Genomic DNA, 22251 nt, shown 5'->3' on the forward strand with positions numbered 1-22251 from the left:
ATATTTCTTAACTGTCTAGATAGAAATAAGTTTAAGAGACAGGGACATAAACCTACTTTTGTGCTTCAGCATTTCCCATGGAGCCACGTACCTACTCCAGGTTCAGTGAATGCACATAGAAGGAATGGATGGAGGAGCCATGGACCAATTTTCTCAACACATGAGATTTTGTTCTTCTGTCTTATTCCCTGCACATTATTTATGTGTCACACTTTGTATGTGCATGTGCAGTGTGTGGGTGGCAATTCTATTATGTTTTACTATCTCTTCTTTGAATAACAGACACTTTTGGCAAAAATAGTCTCAGTAGTAGGCAGAATAATGTCTTCCCTTCTCTAAGATGTCCATGCCCTAATTCTTAGTACCTATGGATGCTGCCTTACATGGCAATAAAGTGTTCATAAATCTGCTTAAATTAAAAACTTTGTGATGGGATATTATCCTTGTTTGCTTGGATGAATCTAGTGAAATCACAAGGGTCCCTAAGAGAGAGGCAGCAAAGGAAGCAAAAGAGAGGAACTGCAAGACCCCACCTGTTGCTGCTGATTCTGAAGATGAGGAAAGGGCCACAGACAAGGATTGGGAGCAGCCTCTAGATTCTAGGGACAACAAGGAAATGCATTCTCCCCTATTGCCTCCAGGAAGGAATTAAGTGCTGCTGAGACTGTGATATTAACCCAGCAAGACCTCCATCTGATTGTTGGAACTGTAAGAGAATACATCGGTGTTGTTTTAATTCATTAAAATTGTAATTTGTTACAGCAGCAATAGGAAACGCATACATTCTCTTTTTCTCATATGAGATCCCTTTTTATCTTCTCCAGCACCTAACACAGTGTTTTGCACAAAGAGAGACTTGGGTGTCTCTTGGCAGTTGATCATTTTTGTCACTTTTCATACTGTATCTGTGTTTGTTGACCACCATATCCCATAGTGGTTCAGGAGAACATTAACCAGGCTTTCCTTATTTGCAAATGACAAGACAAAAAATAAATAAATAAAAATCTGACCCAAGATAGCGTAGCGGGGGGGGGGGAGAAGAAGATGAAGAAGACAAAGGATAAGAAGAAGAAGAAGAAAGAAGAAGAAGAAGAAGAAGAAGAAGAAGAAGAAGAAGAAGAAGAAGAAGAAGAAGAAGAGGAGGAGGAGGAGGAGGAGGAGGAGGAGGAGGAGGAGGAGGAGGAGGAGGAGGAGGAGGACATTTTCCATAAGTTGAGCTTCTGAGGGGTTGTGTTGGCTTCATTCCCGCTGAGCCGAGTCCATAGGATGATCTCTCTGCTTTGCTTTCTCTGAGTGCAGGCTTCTATATTTTTGTGATTTTAAAGTTTTTAGTGGTCTCTTTCTTTCAGGAAAGAATTTTGAAAGTGCTCCATGGTAGTTGTTAAAAGCACAAAGGAAAATATTTGTCCCTGACTTGTTTCTATGCACGGAATTAAGTATCTAAGCACCTTTAAATGATAATGATAATGGAAAAAAATAGATTTGTAGTGTTGAACTCTTTGCCAACATATTCTGCATCCTGAATCCAATTGTGCAATTTTATTATTGTTGATGCACTGAGAGTAGGAACACATTCTTTTATTCATTCATGATCCTGCAGTTTGGGAAACCTTGTCAGGAACAACTCATTTCTGCTTCTTGTGACACCAGTTTGAGGCAACTGGGTCGGAGCTCAATACTTACTTCCATGGTGGCCTCACTAGCAAAAGCTAGTGCTAGATGTTGGCCAGAATCTCAGCTGGGATTGTAGGCAGAAAGACGCTTCTCTTTCGTGTGACCTCTCTACAGAGCTTACAGCATGGCAACCTTAGAGTACTTGTGCTTTGCACCTATTCACTGACTTTTTCCCAAGCACAGAGGGGAAACTTCTAGGTCTTCTTAAAGTGCTGCTTCAAACTGGCACTGGGGAGTTATGCCATGTTCTATCAGTTGGAGCACATCACGGGGCCCGGCCAGATTCAAGGAGAAGAGACTAAGTGCATGGCATGTATATCCTTGTGATTCATCCGGGCCACTGGAGTAGCAACCTATATAATGGATAATGGAGGCTTGCAACCCATTCAAATCAGACCATGGGGGAAATGGCAAGATAATCTCGCAGTGGAAATGGGACTGAAAGCAGACTATAGCGATCATGCAATCATTTTATAGGGTGCTGAAATTTGTTGAATATAGCAAAGCTATATTCCTCTCTCTGCATAATTAGTATATACTGTGTACATTTTCTGGAGTTGTGGAAGTAATTAAAATTCAGGTTTGAAATTAAGGAATCTTAAATTATTTCCCCATTCTTATTTTCACTTACTATGAATAAAAATGATGATAATAATATATAGCAAACAGGGCTTTAAAGAAATTAAATCATACAGGACTTTGGGTAAATAAACTCTAATGTGTCTAAGCCAGTGGTAGTGGCTTGCCATAACCTTTTCAATGTGACAATTCCTTGGATGTTGTACTGAAATATTCTCACCCTTCAACTACATTTTTGTGGTTTGCATTTACTCTTAACAGTACAGATCCCAAGTTGTCAAATTACTTGAGCTGATTTATGGTAATTAGCTTTAAGTTAGAATATTTGAAACACATTCAATTAATTTTATCTATTTAGCGAAATACAATAAGGTTTTTAGCATTACAAAGTTTTCTTTTATACTATTAGCTATGCATATGTTCAAAGATACAGTGGACTCAAATTACTCTCATTTGAATTTTTTATTCAGAGAATGAGTGTGCAGTATTGGGGATTAAGCAGTCTTTAGGAAATGTATGTATAAGGATTGTCTGGAATGGAATTACTGAAGTTTCTGGAATATTTAGCACACTTGTTGATTGATTTTACCTGAGGTGACTATCAGGCAATAATAGATACATAAATTATTCAGAAACTAATCATCTCTATAGGGACTCTGTAATGATCACTTCAGAAAACAGTTTGGCAAGATATTCTCTTTATGCTTATCTTTTCCGAGGCCATGTACTAAAGAGCTGTAGAGCTGTATGGAACAGATTAACACTGATTCTTTTAAAATGAAATGAAATATTTTAAAACATCCAGGTGACGATTGGGTGATTCTTCCTAGCTAAAGCTCTCTTTGGTAGTTTATTTTAAATATTATTTTTGTCTTCCAGGGGTATTATATAGTTAATGTAAGAGATTTATTAAAAACCTTGGATTGCTTGAGAGTGCTTTTAGGACTTTGCTTTGAAATCTGCATGGAGGCAAAATTCCTGATATTATGAGCTGGGATTTCCATCCTAAGAGGATTTCACATCTCTGCTGAAGCAAAGGCTTGTCAGGGTTTCCATGCATCATATATCAGAAGGCCTCAGCTACTTACACAATCGCTCAGATTAACATGGGGCCACAGAGGATGCACTGGAGAAAAGAGATCAATTTAGACCAAGTGGAAGGTATCAAGTTCTCTTAGAATGGGCCTTTTATTCTAGAGAGGTATTTTATCCCACGACTCTAAAGCAGACAGAAAAATCAGCGTTTACGTAGTTACGCATCTCTATGTAGAAGATGCAGGCTATTTTTTTAGAGATTTTTTTTCAGACATAATGTTGGAAAGAGCAGGTGTCTCAGTGTTTGCAGATATGGAATTAAAGACACCAAGTATTTCCAAGTCTTGTGACTTTGAAACATTCATAAGGATTTTTTCCCATAATAATATATTTGGATCTCAATCCTGTACTCTCTTGGAGTTGTTCTGATAATCCAATGAGAACATGCCAAAATATTTCATAAGTCACAAAGCATTATGGCATTAAAATTTATATTATTACTACTAATAAAAAATAATTGGGTAATTGGTCTGTAAATAATACATTAAAAAACCCAAATAGGTTGGATGTGTCTTGTTATTTGAAAATATGTGCACTTAAAAGTATAGATAAGATCCAAAGTAGTAAATGCATCCCTTCCCATTATTTTAAAAGTATTACCCCTTATTTTATTGGCTTTTAGTGGACATAAACCCTGGAAAGATGACAGTCCACATTTTTGCTGAATAGTTGAATATCATGATTTTTTAGTCAGAGCACTGAGGGTGATAGCTATTTACAAAGAGAAATTGCCTCCTGGTTTGGTTTCTGGAGATGACTTGTATCCAGCCACAGTGGGTTTCATGGTGGTGTGGAATGTTTGCACCTCGAGGGATATTTCCGTGCATGGTTTGATTCTGTGTTTCTCTCCCAGCTATCGGCAGGACGCTCATCCCCCGTTACTTCAGCACCGTGTTTGAAGGAGGGGTGACCGACCTATATTACATCCTCAAGCACTCGAAAGAATCCTACCACAACTCATCCATCACCGTGGACTGCGACCAGTGTGCCATGGTCACCCAGCATGGAAAGCCCATGTTCACCAAGGTATGGACCAGGCTCAGGAATAGGCTGGCTTTTTCTTTTACTGAGAAAATTAAAGGGCATTAAGGATGTTTTCTTCTGAAACTTTGAGCTGATATTGCATTTCTCTGATATTTTCAAGTCCCTGAGTGTGTGTGTGTGTGTGTGTGTGTGTGTGTGTGTGTGTGTGTACACATGCAAGTGACTTGGTTATAATCCTTTGGTGGACACTTCTAAGATGCATGCAGGTGGCACTGCATTTGTTCAAAGCAAACATATTAGAGGCTCTAACCAAAGAGAAAAGAGGGTCAGCTGCCTCTTAAATTTTAATAGCTAAATTAGGATTTTAGTTTCATGTACAAAAATATTCTACAGCAGAAAGAACATGCTTTTCTCCTGCAGTCAGTATTTATCTATTTTTTTTAAAGCAAAATTCTAACGTTAGTAGACAGGGCAAAATCTACCAACCATGACCCAACCATAACGTGTAAGGAATATAAAAACATACAAATGTAGAGATTGAAATTAGGGAATTCAGAGTTTAGAAGGTTTGTCCCTTCACATTTGAAGAATTTCTGAGGTGGGTAAGAGCATCTTCTCAATCCACTCAGCAACAGGAGTGGAGACAAAAGCTGATTGTAGAAAACTAAATAACAAAAAGTAGGAAGAACCGACTTAATGCAGTGTTTGAGGCAGAACTCAAGGCTTTGATGTGAAATAAAAAATTAATATTCAACCTCATCTTCTATACATTTTACACCTATGATTTTTGCCATACACAGAAAATTGGCATGTATAATATTCCCTCTCACCAAAGACCTTTCTGGAACACTAGAGATGAGACCTTTATGTCTTCTCTCAATGGAAAAATTAGTAAACACAAAAACAAATACGTAGTGAGGAAATCTGGCAAATAAATTTTTTACTCATTCATTCATCCATTCATTTGTTCATTTTTGGTGGTGCTGGGTATTGATCCCATTTTTTCCCTTCATGCATGCTAAGCATACACTACACTGCAGAGCCACGCCCACAGCCCCAGCCACACAAATGTTTGTTTTAATCAACCCCAGTTCTTTGCATGAGGACTAAAGACTCCCTGTGAAATTAATCTGCGATACTGATGATAGCAGCTATCTCTTTTAGTGCAAAACACACATGACAACGCTTTCTTTATAGTTAAAAGACATTGAATTATCAGGGTTAATTACCAAAGCCCAAATTATAAAACTGAAGGTGTGCTTGTTACTTAGGCAGCTTTGCTGTAGGAAATAAAATGTTTCTTCTCTGTCCACTGATCTTCTACGTGTAGTGGAATCTTTCTTGGTGCCGACGATGCTGAATGGAAACAAGGCAGAGGGAATGGCTATAAAAGGCAAAGACAGATCAGAAGACGCCATTGATTCTGTGCAATCCTGACTTTGACTGTTTTCAATGTGGGGCAGGATGGTGGTGGAGCTGGGGGTTCTCTTTCTCCCTGTTTCAATATCTGGGCAGAGAAGAAAGTTGACATTCAGAGACAAAGAGGCTTCACGTTGAGTGTAGAGATCCCTGTTGGGAAGAGTTTTGCTAATATAAAAAGGAACAGCCACCTAAACAATGATTAACTCTGTCTGTATTTCTCTTCATTCTGGAGAGGCAGAGTATTTTCTTAATCTTGCAGATCTGATGGATATACAACCCACTCATTTCCAATGTTACAATATGTAAGCATTGGCCAGGATGCCTTTAAGCCTTTTTCTGTTGTTTCAGTATTAGATTCTTTCCTTCTTTTTCTCTTTCTTTCTTTTTTCCTTTCTTTCTTTTCCTCTTTTTTCTTTCTTTCCTTCTTTTTCTCTTTCTTTCTTTCTCTCCTTCTTTCTTTCTTTCTAACTTTCTTTCTTTTTCTCTTTCTTTCTTTTTCTCTTTCTTTCTTTCTTTCCTTCTTCTCTCTCTCTCCCCCTCCTCCCCACATTTCCTCCCTCTCTTTAAAGTGACTTTTAGGTAATTCAAGAAAAAGTACCACCTCCTACTGCTTTAAGAGAAAAAAGAATTAAATAAAGCTTTGTCATATCTAAGGAGCTACTTCTAACATCTGTAGCCACTGAAAATAAGAGTGCATTTTGCAGCAACCCTTTTTTTTTAAACATATTTCCTGAATTTCTTTCTTTCTTGGGCCCACAGTTTCTCCTAAGTGAACCCAGTTGCTCTGAGGGTATAGTACTCAACATTCCAAGCCTGTTTTAGATCAGAAAAGGATCTCATTCTTCCGATGAATTGATAAAGTGCTATTTTCATTCCAATCAAGAAACTCTGGTTTTCCTCTGTTACATTCTTTCTTTCCCTGGACTCCTCCATGCCTCAGGGTCCAGTGGTTTGTCCAAGCTTCTAAAGCAGTCACCGGAAAGACCTGAGCACCACAGCTCCTTTGGCCCCACACATGTATTATTTGGACCACCAATCTTAACTCCACAACACCGCAGGATATCTGCATGCTCCTGTAATGAGTATGTCCATACTGCGATGAAAAATACCACTTTCTGGAACTGTAGCTTTGTTTTTGGGATTTAGTCCAGATGCTAATTATGCACACTTATTTTTAGAAAATTTGATAGGATTTACCGTCTTTCTACTTGATGGTTTGGCAGTTGTAACACTACCCAAAGAATCTTTCCAATTTTTTATATGCTCTTATATTAATTAAAGCTAACTCATCTCCATGTAATGAAATACTATGGCTATTTAGTAAAAAAAAAAAAAAAGAGTGGGTCAATAATCTATCAACATCACAAAGGAAAAGAAGTGGGAAATCAATGCTCTTTTTCTTTGTTTGTTATGAATACCTAGCATTACTGAGCTCATATCTATGGGCAACATCACATTGTTCTAATTTAGACTATCGCTAAACTCCGTCCCCAAATAGTGTTTGACCCAGTGGATCTCAATTGCTTTTATGAAAATTTGGTCAACTAGAGAATCAAGAGATCATATGCAGTCCTAATGAACAGTAATATTAAATATTTCTCAGGGGTATAGTGAGTATTCTACAATTTCCTGATACCAGAAACATTATAGGCTATGTATAAATGAGCAATTAAAATTTTAAAATGCAGATTGTGAGGGCTTTCTTTTATGTTCAGTACTTAGTAATGAGAAACAGGACTTAGTAATCAGAAAAGTGGACATCGAGCTTTTCAGAATCAAAGACTCCCCGACTTATATTTGTATTTGAGGATGTGGACCCTGGCCGATGCTCAAAGGAGCACTCTGTAGGTTACACGTGGGGTTCGTTTTAGGTTTTAGAAACAAAAATAATCGTTACAGCCTTTACTGAACTCACCTTTATCACCTCTAGGAACATGGGTTCTGAGGTTTTGTTCTCAATTGTTTATTATGAAATTATTTGCCACTGTAGGAAAAAAAAAAAACACTTGGAAAGTGTACTATCCAGTTTTGCTCCATAAACACACACTTTGATTCTGAAAAGCTCAATATGTGCCTTTTTTTCATATGTTTGGTAGCTTCTCGTTCTTACCTTAACTGTGTCCCACATTATACTTCAGAATTCTTTCTTTTCCCCAAACTCTCCTCATTTTTTAGTATCAATGATCATGTTGCTTTAATATGCATTTACACAGGCAGGATCTCTAAGTAAAATACAAAGAGCTTTGTGGAACTATTCATCTAAAAGGACTATTTTATGCATGTTATTCAAGCATAGACTAAGAAAATCAAATAAGTATTCCCACCTAAAAAGCACACTTTATTTCATAAAAGCTATCTGAGAATCATTGTACTATAAAACTATATACATGGTCAGATCAATATTGCTTTACAATTAGTCAAAGGAAGAAAAGGGTTAAAAAGCGACTGGTTAGTTTGAGAAATGTTCTTTTTTAGTTCCCTTGTTCCTGGCCTAGTCTCAAGCTAGCACGTGATCTGCTGAATGCCTGCCAGCCTCTTTCTTGTTGATCCTCCGGAGACCATCTGTGCTGGGGGCATTGATTAGAGTGTGTCTGCTGGGATTACATCTTTTCTGTTGCCATGCCAACTAATCAGCTGATTTTGGTTACCACAGAAACAAAATGTCAGAGCTCACAGTACGGTAACATGAATTCAGCACAACAGAAAATGTTTTCTTAATTGGGGACCCTTTTGATTTTGGATTCCAAGAGAAAGGCAGATTTTTTTTAAGGCCAACTTTAGATAAAAGCTACATTAATTGTATTGATTAAGAGAAATGCACAATATTTTAAGAGAAAAGATATTAATTCCCCTTTGTAGATTATGCCCATTTTTTTCCATTTCCAAACAAGAAATACATATATTTTTTCATATGTGCCTCTATTCCATTTCCTGATTGTTGCATATAAAACAAATCACAAAGCCTTTGGTTTCATTTAACTTTTATTATGGGAGCAGAGGGGGTGTTGGGGGCCACGAATGAAGCTGTGGATGTAATTACTTGGGAAAAACAAGCAGTGGCCAGAATTATTCTCCATTCTTTCATTCAAGGAAGTCATTTAATTTTCCTTAAAAAACAAAAGCAAAACAAGAGCCAGCAACCCCCAACACAGTCATCTCAGATTCCATTCTAAGGATTTCTGTCTTGCACATAGTATGTTCTGAAGAAAGCTGATTCTTGGTTTGGGCTAAAAATGAAGGAGCCGAAGGATTGTGACAGTTTTCCATTTTGTAGGCCCATGACAGTGTGACTGTTAAGAGAGGTCCCCAACTGGTTTGTTGTGTCCCAGTGAACAAAGAACACAATTTCAGTTGACCTTATCCAGTTGAGTGATCCATTGGAAGGCCCACATATCTGCCTTCCCATTGTGAAATTCCATTCTAGGAGAAGCAAACCGAAACCTCTACCTGCCCCGGGTTTCTAGTTCATAAACACTACGCAAATAGATTAGATAATAAAAAGACTTGACATTTAACTGAGCTAATATTTGTCTAAATATACAATAATCCATTCTATTTAAGAAAAGGATTATAGCCTCCAAATACCCTTGTCCATATCAAGACATTCCTCTATTGATAGCTAGCAATAGCTACCTCCCTTTTGTGACAGTTGTCACTGCATGTGGCTTATGTCACACTAACACCCAGGGAGAATCACATGGCTTAATCTCCAAGCTACTCTTTTAAAAACCTTGGTAAATTAATTCCAATGCAAGGCTGCTCTGAGGGGAGAGTTTTGAGACACCAAAGTCATCCCTATTTCCATGGGCTCAACTCTTAGGCTAAGACGCCAAAAACGAGGCTCTGAAGATGACTCAACCCAGGAGTTTGGGGGCAGGGTGCTCAGATGTCTGAAATCACCCACAGATTCTGCTAATTGGATCTCAAGTAGAGGTCTCCACCCAGATTATCAATAATTATCTTACAGTGTTTTTGAGAACTTTGATAAAAAATGGCAGATGTTCACAGCATATTTCTTGAGTAATGCCCTATTGACATTCATTAGTAATTCTCCAATCTTGGTTTCCAGCTTGTTTAAAGAAAATACTACCTTCATTTGGAGTGTGTACAAAGTACCTAATCCAGTGCCAAGGCCCTGGTTGGAACTCAATAAGTGCTGGCATTTCATATTAAATCCCCAATAAGAAAAGTGATTATTAATATTTCATAAATGGTTGATACACATTATTAAGCATCTTCATGAACTATAGTTTCAGAAATCCTCCTATCCTCTATTCAGTTACTCTTAATGCATTTGTAAAAGTATTTTTTAAATGTCTCTGGAGTTGTGTGTGTTCATTTTTAGTTAGGGGAAATTTCTCCCAAGAAAAGCTTGATTAGAAGTCCAATGTATTAAAGTAGATGCAATCAAAGCTGATCTGGTAGACTCTAGAAAAATGGATGGAGAGTCTAGAAGGCAAGGTAGAATCCTAGCTCCTTTCGACAGAATTCCTGAGATGACCCCTCATGAACTCCTACAACTCAGAAAGCTCAGTATGACATCTATGGTCAAGGGTTAACCATGCTCTCTAGGGATATGTGTGTGTGTGTGTGTGTGTGTGTGTGTGTGTGTGTGTGTGTGTTATGTGTACAGCTATTGTGCAATGTCATTATACTTGTGCCAGGTGTGATCTACATAGATAATATATGTTCCTTTATTTTCCCAACTACACTACCTAAGGCTATTGTTATCTCTTTTAAGAGATAAGAGAACTGAAATTTAGGAGATTTCTTTGATTTTCCAAGTGTTCCAAAATGAGTAAAAAGTAAACTCAGATTTCAAGTCCTCCATGAACTACTTTGTACAGCTTCCCTAAGGCAGATATGGGCTGATTAATGTATCCTAACTATTTAAACTGGACCAATGTGCTACCATCACTTCCTGTCTTGTGGCTTGGAAAAAAAAAACCTCAGTGATGTGTGATTGTCTGGCATTTTCTTCCACTTCAAAGTCATTAATAGTGAAAAGAACAGTAAATAAAACAGGAACTATCTGCTAAAAATGAGATGAATAGCAAAAGAAAATAAAAATGCTACCCCTCACCAATTATGCTATAAAGAAAGAGAGCCTAATTTTTTGTATTTATAATGTTTTTTCCCTCCCTTGGAAAGATAAAAGCCCCCATCGCTCTCACTTTCCCTTTGTGCAAGTGATATTGATGTGATGATATTCAGGAAATAGCCTCTCTAAATAAGTCTCTCTTTTCCACGTGTCAGTAACCAATATTCCTGACTTGGGTTTAGCATTATTACACTGTGAAATTTTTCTTTAGAAATAAAAACTTCTAGCCAGGTGTGGTGGCACACATTTGTAGTCCCAGCACCTGGGATGCTGAGAGAGGAGGATCACAGGTTCAAGGCTAGTTTCAATGACTTAGTGAGACCCTCCTCAACTTAGGCCCTGTTTTAAAATAAAAAATAAAAATAGTGCTGGTGCTATAGCTCAGAGGTAGAATGCCCCTGGGTTCAATCCCTAGTGCCACAAAAAATGAATGAACAAACACAAAAAATGAAAACTTCCTGTAGTTGGGTAACTTTTTTATGTAATTCATATTTAAGCATGAGTAATTTCATATGATATTTTCTGCTAGAGTAGGGTCAACAAGATTAGGATTAGGACAAGCACTCTTCTCGTGGTGGTGAAAGGCTGGTGAATGTGGAAGAAAAGTAAAAAGTGAAATAGTACCATTTGGGGGACACATACTGTGTGCCGGGCCTTTTTGACCCAATATTTATATGAGATGGCCTTTGTTGTCATGTTTGAAGATAAAAAGAGAAAGGCTCATAGAATTTCCATGGTGATAAATAGAGCTACTAGCACATGTGGCTGTTGAGCAGCCTGCTGTCCTTTGAACCCACTGATTTTGTAGCTGACAACTTCTCCTGGTGTGTAATGGGTAAACCATTTGTGTCAAATCTTTGCCAAGAATCAGCACCACCCAGGCCAGGAAGGGACACATGTGGAGTAGCTGGCGTGAGTGAAGTACGTGGCTACCCTGAACTGCATAACAAGTGTGCTTGTTGCTTCCAGGTGTGCACAGAAGGCAGGCTGATCTTGGAGTTCACCTTTGATGACCTCATGAGAATAAAAACATGGCACTTTACCATTAGACAATACAGAGAGCTAGTCCCAAGAAGCATTCTAGCCATGCATGTAAGTAATTTAATTTCTATTAAACTTTCTTTCCTATTTCTCCTACTCCATTTAACTCCAAGAGAAAAACACAGTTAATTCTCATTCTCATTCATATTCTCTCTCTCTCTCTCTCTCTCTCTCTCTCTCTCTCTCTCTCTCATCTATCCCTCTATCTCTCTATCTCTTTCTGTCTCTCTCTAAAAGAACTCCAGGAGCAATCACACTTTAGGTAACTAACTCTAAATATTGAATTTTTCTCAGCTATTTCAATCCACAGGCCATTTCTCGCTTTCTTCATTTCTGACATTGGTGCGTTGTGAGACTCTTCTTAATGCCTTATTATTTTGAGATTTTTTGAGATGCTTTGTTATTTTAAACTCCAAACTGAAATTACTTCAACAAATGGTTTGTACTTCCCTTAAATTCTATTCAGTCATTATCAAGGACTGCTCTGCCTGGGCTAATAAACCTATTATATATAACTCGGGAATGGAATAAAACAAGAAGAGTTTCCAGTTTTGATTAAAACCATCTGACATGATGTGACGTGGGGCTCATGATTTTTCAGGTCAATGTCAATAGGCATCAGTCCCTCCTAAGCAACCCTGGTGCTGGATTTGAGATGGAATAGTTGGGGTTCTCTTGGTTTCATTTGGCCATAAATTACAACTTTATTGAGCACCAACTAGGTCAAGTGTGGATTTGATGCTACTCTAGAGATCTATTTTAAAGCTAAGTAGGAACTAGCCAGGTATAATCCTTTAAGAAGACATGGCAAGACATTGGCTTAAATTAATGCCCCCTTTGTAGTGCATGATTCAGCAGGTTCAATGGGCCTGATGTTGAAGGCCCTGAATAGTCAAAAGAGAATATAATAACAGTAGGTGCCATTTACAAGAGTTTCCTGTGCCACGCCTTGGGCTAAACATTTTGTATAGGTTATGATATGTACTTCTCAGTCTCTTAGTAAGGTAAACTAGAATTATTCATATTTTAGAAAGGAAAAAAATAGAGAAATTCAATAAATTGACAAATGTTTTTCAGCTCCCAAGTGGCAAAACCAAGGTTTTGACCCAGTTACTTCTGACCCCAAACATCAGCCAGCTGTCTCCCAGCTATCTAGTTCTTGGCTTTCCCTCTAGACACTTGTCCTCATATTCCTTGACCTGATTGGTTAATCCAGTCTCTGTCTTTTCCATTGACTTCAGGCTCTCTGCTCTGGCACCTCATTTCCTGTTCCATCATTTCCAACTATCCATGCCCCAAGTCCTTTGAAGTTTTAGTTCACATCCTTCATTCTCCTTGAAGAGGTCTGGGTTACCCACTCATTATTCTCAAAATAGACTAGGAGTGATTGGGAGCCTGGGACTCACACTGAGACTACCTAGGGCTAGATTCCTATCCCTGTGTGGCCTAGGGAGAGTTACATGGCATCTCTGGTCTTCTGGCTCCTCATGTATAAAATGGGTATAGTAATAAAGTATACCTTAGAGAACTGAATGAGAATTAAGATTCAATAACTGTCTTCCTGGTCTATTGTAGGACCTCTTCAGGAATTCTTGGTCTTTTTTTTCCCTCTGGTATTGGGAATTGAGCTCAGGGGCATTCTATCTCTGCACTACACCCCCAGACCTATTTTATTTATTTTATTTTATTTTATTTATTTTGAAATAAGGTCTTTCTATCTTGCTGAAGGGCTCACTAAATTTCTGGGGCTGACCTCAGCCCTGAGATCCTTCTGTCTCAGCCTCTAAGAACTGGGATTACAGGCATGTGCCACCATGCCTGGCTTTGCTTCTCATCAGTTGCAGTAACAGTATTCCATTTGTTTATTTGTGTCCTGTGTTCTGACCATAATAGAAGCTCCTTAACATTGGCCATGGCTCCTCAATGCATCTAGACCCCATATAGAACCACCTCTTCCTAGAAAGTTCAGTAACTGTAGACTCAGTATTCACAATGACTTGCTTTCAAGAAACTGTTCTGAAGCTGATACCCTCTGACTGTTTTCTTCATCACTCTGCTTATTACTTATATACACAAATCTAATTAATGATATAACTATGAGAAAAAGTAAATACAGAAAAGAATAAATTAAAGATCTATTAGTATAACATAGAGAATGTAGACATGGAGACAAAGGCAGATTTCCTTACATCTCCCTCTGTAAAAGTTTGTTTATACTGACTAAGAAAAAGGAAGAACACACAGAAAGAAAGAACACCCACAAAAAAAAAACTCATCTGAAAATGGAATGTGGAAAGAATTTTAATTTTTTTGTTCAGCCAAACAAAATCCATGGTATTTTACCTCCCCTTCTAAAATGTGGTTGACATGTTGAAAAATGTGATACTCGTAAAATCCTGTAGGATGAAGATTGTTGAGAACAACTATTTCTAGCCTCTGCTTGGTGGGGAAGAAAGAATTCTCTCACCATACATGCATATATATTTCTTCATGGTATTTGCAAAGTTTTCAAATATAATCCTCAGCCCCTAACTGTAAAAACAGCACTATCCTCATAGTGTCAAGTTCAGAAATGCCTGGATCCAGGGCCCTGGCCCAGTGTTCCCCTGGCGGGACTTGGTAGCTTTCAGCCTGAAGATAGAGCACCAGGGCCTCCACGTGGAGAAAGTAACATTGCAGGCAGTTTGGTTTTCCCTAGTCTTGCACAATTGATCCAAAAATGTCCTTGAGTGCTATACACAAGTGTTTTCAAAATGTAAATTAAATGGTCTCCAGCAATCTGTCCCTCCAAGAAAAATCGATAGTGTCAAGACTGCATCTCTTAGCAGCGGTAGCTCAGTCTAAGAGTTCCATGTGACTATCACAAGGATAAAAAATTTGATTTTTTTTTCTGCTTAGGCACAAGATCCTCAGGTCCTGGATCAACTGTCCAAAAACATCACCCGGATGGGTCTAACGAACTTTACCCTCAACTACCTCAGGGTAAGATCAATTATATTTCATGATCAAGTTTGAAAGGTACTCCAGGTTTCTGTGCATCTAGAACTAAAAAGTTAAAAGGAAGTGTAATATAGCACAAGGTGTATGCTCTCTACCACCACATATGTGTGTATGTGTGTGTGTGTGTGTGTGTGCGCGCGCATTCATGGGTGTGTGCTTATGTGTATTAAAGAGAGGAAGAGGTTTAATTAATAAAGCATGAAACCTAACATTTGTCAGGATTGGGCTTACTCTGAAATGACTTCCCAGGCAGATGGAAGCAGTCCTGTACCTCGTCCTCAGTGGACCCTACCGGGATCTGGCCCTCTAGAGCCTCTCCCAGGCTTTATGACCAGCCCCCTGGTGAGGTCTTGGGCAAGTTCTTAGTTACGAACCTTAGCTATTTCTAACATGGATTAATCCATGATAATTTCCTTCCTCCTACTCTCCACCACTTCTTCTGCTCACCTGTGGGTGGTTGACGTCCACCCTGTGGTCCAGCACCCCAGATATTCACATTCTGCAGCCTTTGGATTGCAGCCCACAAAGACCACGAAGGGGGGAAGAAGGGCAACCCCCCTCTCCCAACCGTGAGCCCAGGAACCATTTCTGCGTCTGGGTGCTATCAAGCAAAGTCTCAACGCCACCAGTTTTAGGTAGATATTGGGCCACTTACCTCCTGCCTGACGAGTCTCACCACAGGCTCTGTGCGTGGCCACCAGCCCTAGGAGATAGCGAGGCAGACAGAGGTTGAATACTTCAGGTAAGCCACCCAGCTTCACTCTCCAACTGGTAAACTAAGTCTCAGCCCAGGAAGTGTGCTGAAAAGCCCACATGCCTCACTACCAAACTCAGCTGCCTGATTTCTAAGAGGATGGCGGCGCTGCAAGGAACAGAGCTGTGGCTTCCCTGCACTCTCAGAGGAGTCAGCTTCTGCTACTGTCTTCTCATTTATTTTGCCACTAATAGTATCAGCTATTTATGGGGTTTAGTGGAGAGAGTAAGTCAGATAATCCTGTGGAGGGCTTCACAGAGGGCCCGGGGACAGAATGCGCAGGAAGAGTGTCCATTGTCATGACTTACTGAGCACTTAATATGTGTACATCATTTTCCTATATCCTGGAGTCACTGTGGACAACATGGTGCCCAGCTATCTTGTCTCACTCTGGATCCTTGTAACACTACATCCCTAACTCGTGCCTCCTGGGTCAGGGCCTTTTCACCTTCCCTTTTTCACTCATGTATTAATTCACTTAATCACCTGCTAATTGGCTCAGAGCATTTTTCAGGAACCTTATTCTTGGCAGTGCTCCCAGTGCTGGGCTACACCTCAGCCCCTGAAGGCCAGGGAAGGGTCTGGTCAAGGTAGTTGCTGAAATCCTACTGAGCTGTGCTGGAATAGAAGGAGGCCTGTGCCACTCAGGAACTGCATTTCAGGAAGGTGGTCAGGATAGAAGACATCTTCCCCAGCAACAGCTCCTGGGGGCAGTCCTGGGCCCCTTGGAAGTCATAGGCAAAGAGAATCTCAAATTCATTGTATAGAACCAGTGCACACGGGCTTCTGTGGTGAGACCTGGCCAGGTTAGGGGTCACCAAGAATGACAGTTTCATTTCTTCTGCTTAGAACTAAGATCTAAGATTCCCCTAGTAGTTTTATCACCTAATATTTTTAAGACAGAGGCATAGCCACCAAATTCATACACTGTTAACTGCCTTAGCATCTAACTCTCTCCTACTGACATGAGGAATCTGGCTTTTGCCTCGGCCTCAACAGGTCCTCTGAGATACTGTTCAGAGTTAATGAAGACCCTCAGTAAGCACTCCTTGGGTCAGAAGAAGAGGCCTGACTAAGATGTTGGCATGTCCAATACCTTCTGTATGAGAAGAAGAATTTGTAAATGGATACATTTCTGTTTTGTAAAGGAAGGCTAGCAATGTCTAATGCCCCAGACATTTGAAGTGTCCATGTGCAGTGGCTTACATGGAAAAAAAATTAAGCAGTGCAGAAAGTAAGCAATTAGAGCCATGTAGCCACAGCAAAATGAGTTCATTTTTTCCCATGAAACTCTGAATCACTCTCACCTGACCTGCAGTCGGGAACTATGCAGAGCTGGCCCACATGGCCCATGTCACCAGGGAGGCAGCACATGAGGGGCCATGGCTGAACTTTGCAGCTGATGGCACTGAACTCAGATGCCTGCCAGCAGCACTTCTTAGGGGACTCTGTTGGCCGATGTTTCTTAAGTGACAAGAACAGCTATCGCCATAGTATGTGGGTCGTCAAACATCCTTCTGTTCCCTTTCATCCCTTCCCAGCATGAAGAGGTTGGAGGAGTGCTGTGCTGAGAGGTGTGATGGCAGCGACTCCTAAGGGACCATGGGTGGAAATCACCAGGCCAGTGAGGAAAACGCTTTGGCCAGGTGTGTCACCCTTCCTCTGGAGGCTGCTTCTATGACCTCTGAGAGGCTGGGGCTTGCTGATTAAGTCTCTCTGGCGTAGTTATCCAGGTAGCTACTCAGGCTGGAGCTGGGAACGGGTCTGAAGGATGAAGTCATTACATCATGGAGGATGGGATTCACAGAATGGGATTCACAGATGTATCCTCCATCTATGGGGTATTTCTCAACAGGGTGATGGTACCACTCAATCATCTAGTAATAGAACTAGAATGAAGGGAACAGGCCAGGAATTCAAGAATGTGTCCATTACATTTGATGGAAGGAGCAAGTGTTGCTGTCCCTGGCATTACATGAAGGAATCCAGCACAATGGCCATGGGAAGACAGAGGGCAGTGTGACCTTCGCTGGGGGGTCCAGACAGCAGAGCATGGGCATGCTCTGTTCCCACCAGGGCTTCTCTGCCTGGGGAGGCAGCGTCCATTCACAGCACTTCTGAGACTTCACCTTTGTGTCAGGTGTCTGCCCTCAAGGAGATCACTGCGTGGTGGCAGAAAAACAAACATGCTGGGAGAGAAACAGGTCCCAGTCACACTTATAAACATCAATAGCTAACATTTATGGACTGATTATTAGGTGCCAGGCACTGCTGCTATATTTTGCAGAGTCTCTCCTCTCCTCTCCTCTCCTCTCCTCTCCTCTCCTCTCCTCTCCTCTCCTCTCCTCTCCTCTCCTCTCCTCTCTTCTCCTCTCCCCTCCTTTACTTTCTCTACTTTCTTCCTCTTCTTCTCCTCCTTCCTTTCCTCTCCTCCTCCTCTTCCTCCTCCACTATCCTCCTCCTCCTCCTCCTCCTCCTCCTCCTCCTCCTCCTCCTCTTCTTCTTCTTCTTCTTCTTCTTCTTCTTCTTCTTCTTCTTCTTCCTTTTCTCTATCTTTCTCTCTCTTGCTTGCTCATTAAATACTGATGGGCATCTTATGATGTAAAGACTTTTAGTCCTATTTCACAGGTGGGCAGACTGAGGTCATAAAAGTAACTTTCTAAGGTCCCAGGACTAAGCATAATAGGGATTTGAATCCCTGCCTGACTCCAGGAAAACAGAGTATGGGGAGAGGGTATTAGTAAGTGGACACAGGAAGCTGCAATCTTTCCAGAGGAGATGACCCTTGGATTGATTCTAAAAGGGGAGTGGGTGGTCCCCAAGCAGCAAAGCAGAGGCCAGTCTAGATGGAGGCCCACCATGAGTAGAGACAGGAAAGGGCAGACAGAGTTGTTGTGTGTGGAGAATCTAGGAAGTTGCGTGTAAGTTTCATGTTTGTCTTAGGTATTGAAACAGGTAAGTGTTCATAGATAGAACTATACAACATGAGCAGGATAGCTGAGAAGATTTTTTCCATTGACAATAGCATGTTCAGGCAAAGCAGCCTTCTGCTATGGTGTGAGCTCAGGGATTAGATAGATAAGAATAGGTGCCTGAGAACATCTACTTCCCAGCACTGTGACTTTGGGCAAGTTACTTGATCTCTCTGAGCCTGGATTTTCTCATCATTGAAATGGTATATAGCAGACTACCCACGGGGATCTAGTGAGGTAAGTACATGTGGAATTTCCCTTACTATTTACAAGAGTGTGCTTCTGTAAAGGTCTCTGGGCTTCTGCTGGGTGTGGCTGAGCTGTTTATTGGATTCTACTGTGTGTAGACTGCCTAAGAAGAGGGCTGGTGGTTCAGCACACCTGGAGTCTGATCTTCTTCCTAGTCTTGCCATTAATTTCATTGAAGTAAAAACTCCTTCCAACTGAGTTTTGAAATCACCATCATTTCAGATTTCTTACATGCAATTATATGAATGGGTTTTTTTTCAAATAGCTTTTTTTTTAAATGCTGGCTTTTTTAAAATAGCTTTGAAAAATAAGATTTTAAATTTGAAAAATAAGGGATGTCTCTTTTGTTTCTAATACTACAAAGACAGGAAGAAAGGCAATATGAAAACTATGTTCATTAGCATTTAAATAAACCCCCTAAAGTTTCCCAATGGCCATGATGGAATATGCCAATGTGGTTTGCATGTATTTCTCATAAAACAGAGCACAGAATTCTTGTATGCTCAGAATACTTCAGGAGTAGTATGCTTTATACATTGTCTACCTCTCTGAGAATCTGAGGTCACCCATGTTTGTTTTTAGATTTTAAGTCAGTCAGTCCTCCAGGAGACCTTTGGGTGGTATCTACTAGGTGCAAGGCTCAAAAGTGATGGGATGGGGTTTACAAGAATGGCTAAAATACCTTCCCTTTCTCCAAGCACTTAAATCTCTCCTCCAAGTAGGTCTGTTTCCATTCAACCTCAACTGGAGAGCTTGGATCATCCCAGATATTTTTATTTTCCTGATATCCCTGAAAGACTTCCAAAGAGACTCTTGTTAATGTCAGGGGATGACTCTGGTTTGACTTGTTCACAGTGTTCAGTGTGCTAGTCAATTACTCCATTGCATCGTGTAGTGGTGCCACTCATCCTGTAGTGCACACACCACCTGCAGCTGGTCCAAATCCATGATGTTTTCTTGCTCCCATGCCTCACACAGTATGACTCGCTGCCTGGAACACTGTTCTCTCTCTTCTCTTTCCATCTACTTTTCCCAGACTCGATCCTTCTCATACTTCAGGATCCATTCGTCTATCATCTCCTGTGAGACTCTCCACTGCCTTTAGTGAAGTGGATGCCCCTGCCCAGAGCTCCCAGACTTCTGTACACAGGGTCCTGTACTTAAGTTCTTGGCAAGTCCCACATAAGGATTGTCACTCCAGTCACTGTCTACTGCCCCAGGGTCTAACCAATATGAAGACTCATAAGCATCCAGTGATTGACACTTGAGTGGATGATTGGCAGAGGAGTAGTTTGGTAAATGAAAGACTTAATTTTGAATGACACCAAAAAACTATGATTCATTTTTTTGTGTGTGGTACTGGGGTTCCTGGAAGACCTTCTACCAGACCTATTTTTATATTTTTATTTGGAAACAGGGTCTCTTAAGCCAGCGCGGCTGGCTTCAAATCTGTGTGATCCTCCTGTCTCTGCCTCCCAAGCGCAGGATTACAAGTGTGAGCCACCACGCCCGGCATCACCATACATTCTAAGGTGCAAAAGACAGGAGTGTGTTGTGGAAATAAAAGGAAACATGGCACAAGGCCACTGCTCTCTCTAGTAAGTAGAATTCCCACTTAAATGCCCAGACTTTCCAATGTCAAACTTTTATTCTAATATCATTCCTACTTACTCTTAATCAGTATTTAATTTTCACTAAAAATGTCTCTATGCCCTTTTTGTTATTTTGGCAATGAATTTTTCAAGTTTTCAGGACAAAAATTTTAGTGGTTAATTATTTTTTGCATTTCCTTTGGCCAGATTTTTTATGGATTCTTGGACACATATACTTTTGGGGTTTACTTTTTAGCACTATGATTAACATAACTTAAAAACATATTATTATCCTGAATCTCAAACCAAAAGGCATTTTCTTTGTATATTCTCTTACTTTTTATCTACCCATATGCATAATTTCTGCATAAATGCAATCAGGTCACATACAAGTTCTTAATACTGTTTGATAAACACGTGCTTATTCCTACATAGTCATCATATTAACCTCTTGAATAGCTACAAATATTCTAGTATGGTGCTATAATAGTATTTATTTATTCATTTCTCTAAGGTTGAGTGTTGAAGTCGTTATGGCCATCCTTCTGAACATCTTTGCCATGTCCTGCTGCTCTTAGATATGTATCTATACATAGAAGGCTGGACTTTAGAGGCCACTTGAGGAAAATATAAATATGTTTCAAATTCAAAGAAATGTGGATGAAAATCCTAACTCTTCCCGTTACCACCTATAAGGCGCTGAGCAAGGCACTCAAATTTCCCTGAACTCCACTTTTCCCACCTAAAAATTTGGGTCAATGGAAAGAATAGTATGTCTCACAATGTTGGTGTGTGGATTAGATAAACTACAGCTTATAAAAACCTGGTATACAGAAGTAACATAATAAATAGCAGGACTCTTCTATATTATCTGAGGGTTCAACTTGTACTGCTTCCATTTTATTCTGTGGTGCTGGGGATTGAACCCAGAGGTTCTCTACCATTAAACTACACACCCAGCCCTTCTCATTTTTACTTTTGAGATAAGATCTCACTAAGCTACCCAACCCAGCCTAGAACTTGTGATCCCTTTGCCTCAGTATCCTGAGTGGCTGAGATTACATGTGTGTGTGACCATGCCAGGCTGACATTTTTATATAACATTAATCAAGTGTCTTAACCTCTCAGATCCCAATTTTTTGCATAGGCAAATGACTATGTCCAATGGGAACCATAGTAACCGCATCACAGGTGAAAGTGAAAATGATAGTCCATGTGAGGAATACTTTTAAATCTTAAATTACTACTGCAAAAAACCAAGTAAGTTGTATTGAACTTGTCATCTTTTACTTACTGGTCATGGCCTTGAATTCTGTGTTGAGATTCTGAAATATATGAAAGATCAGGAAAAAATGGAGTAATGATTGATTAATGATGTTGGGTAGCAAAAAGCAGCCTTGGGCATGTGCCATAAATTGGGCATTCCTTCACAATACAACCATTACAGGTGCATAATCATCATCACTGAATATTTTCAATGCTATCTATAGGCTTTATGTTATTGTTATTGTTTGGTAAGTCTAACACTTCACATACACAGTATCACTAACTGGAAGCAGAAGCATTTGGGTTCACAGTCATGGTCTTTGATCCTGTATCTTTAATTTCCCAAGTGCGTGAAGATTTTGTTGTTATTATTGGTATGCTTTAAAGAACATTGGTCCCTGCATGTCACCTCCACTGAAAGCAACAAGAGGATAGTCCAATGCCTGGAAGAACTGGGCAATTAACTTTCAAAAATGACCCCCAACAGAAGGACATGAAGTGGCCTCCAGGAAAGTGAGTGGA

At 40.0% G+C, this 22251-nt stretch overlaps 1 protein-coding gene across 6 annotated transcripts in view; it reads left to right on the forward strand.

Moving 5' to 3' along the window:
- LDB2 (LIM domain binding 2) overlaps positions 1-22251 on the forward strand; it is a gene marked incomplete at both ends in the record, with an annotated part of 388217 nt that overhangs the window by 309925 nt on the left and 56041 nt on the right. For all 6 annotated transcript variants that reach the window (XM_080697020.1, XM_080697021.1, XM_080697022.1 and 3 more), the window contains 3 exons: positions 4202-4374; positions 11825-11947; positions 14795-14878. In XM_080697020.1, the coding sequence (XP_080553146.1) occupies positions 4202-4374; positions 11825-11947; positions 14795-14878 (380 nt within the window). The remainder of the gene's footprint in view (positions 1-4201; positions 4375-11824; positions 11948-14794; positions 14879-22251) is intronic.

Source organism: Muscardinus avellanarius, assembly GCF_963383645.1.
Source record: "Muscardinus avellanarius genome assembly, chromosome: 6".
Lineage (NCBI taxonomy): Eukaryota > Metazoa > Chordata > Mammalia > Rodentia > Gliridae > Muscardinus > Muscardinus avellanarius.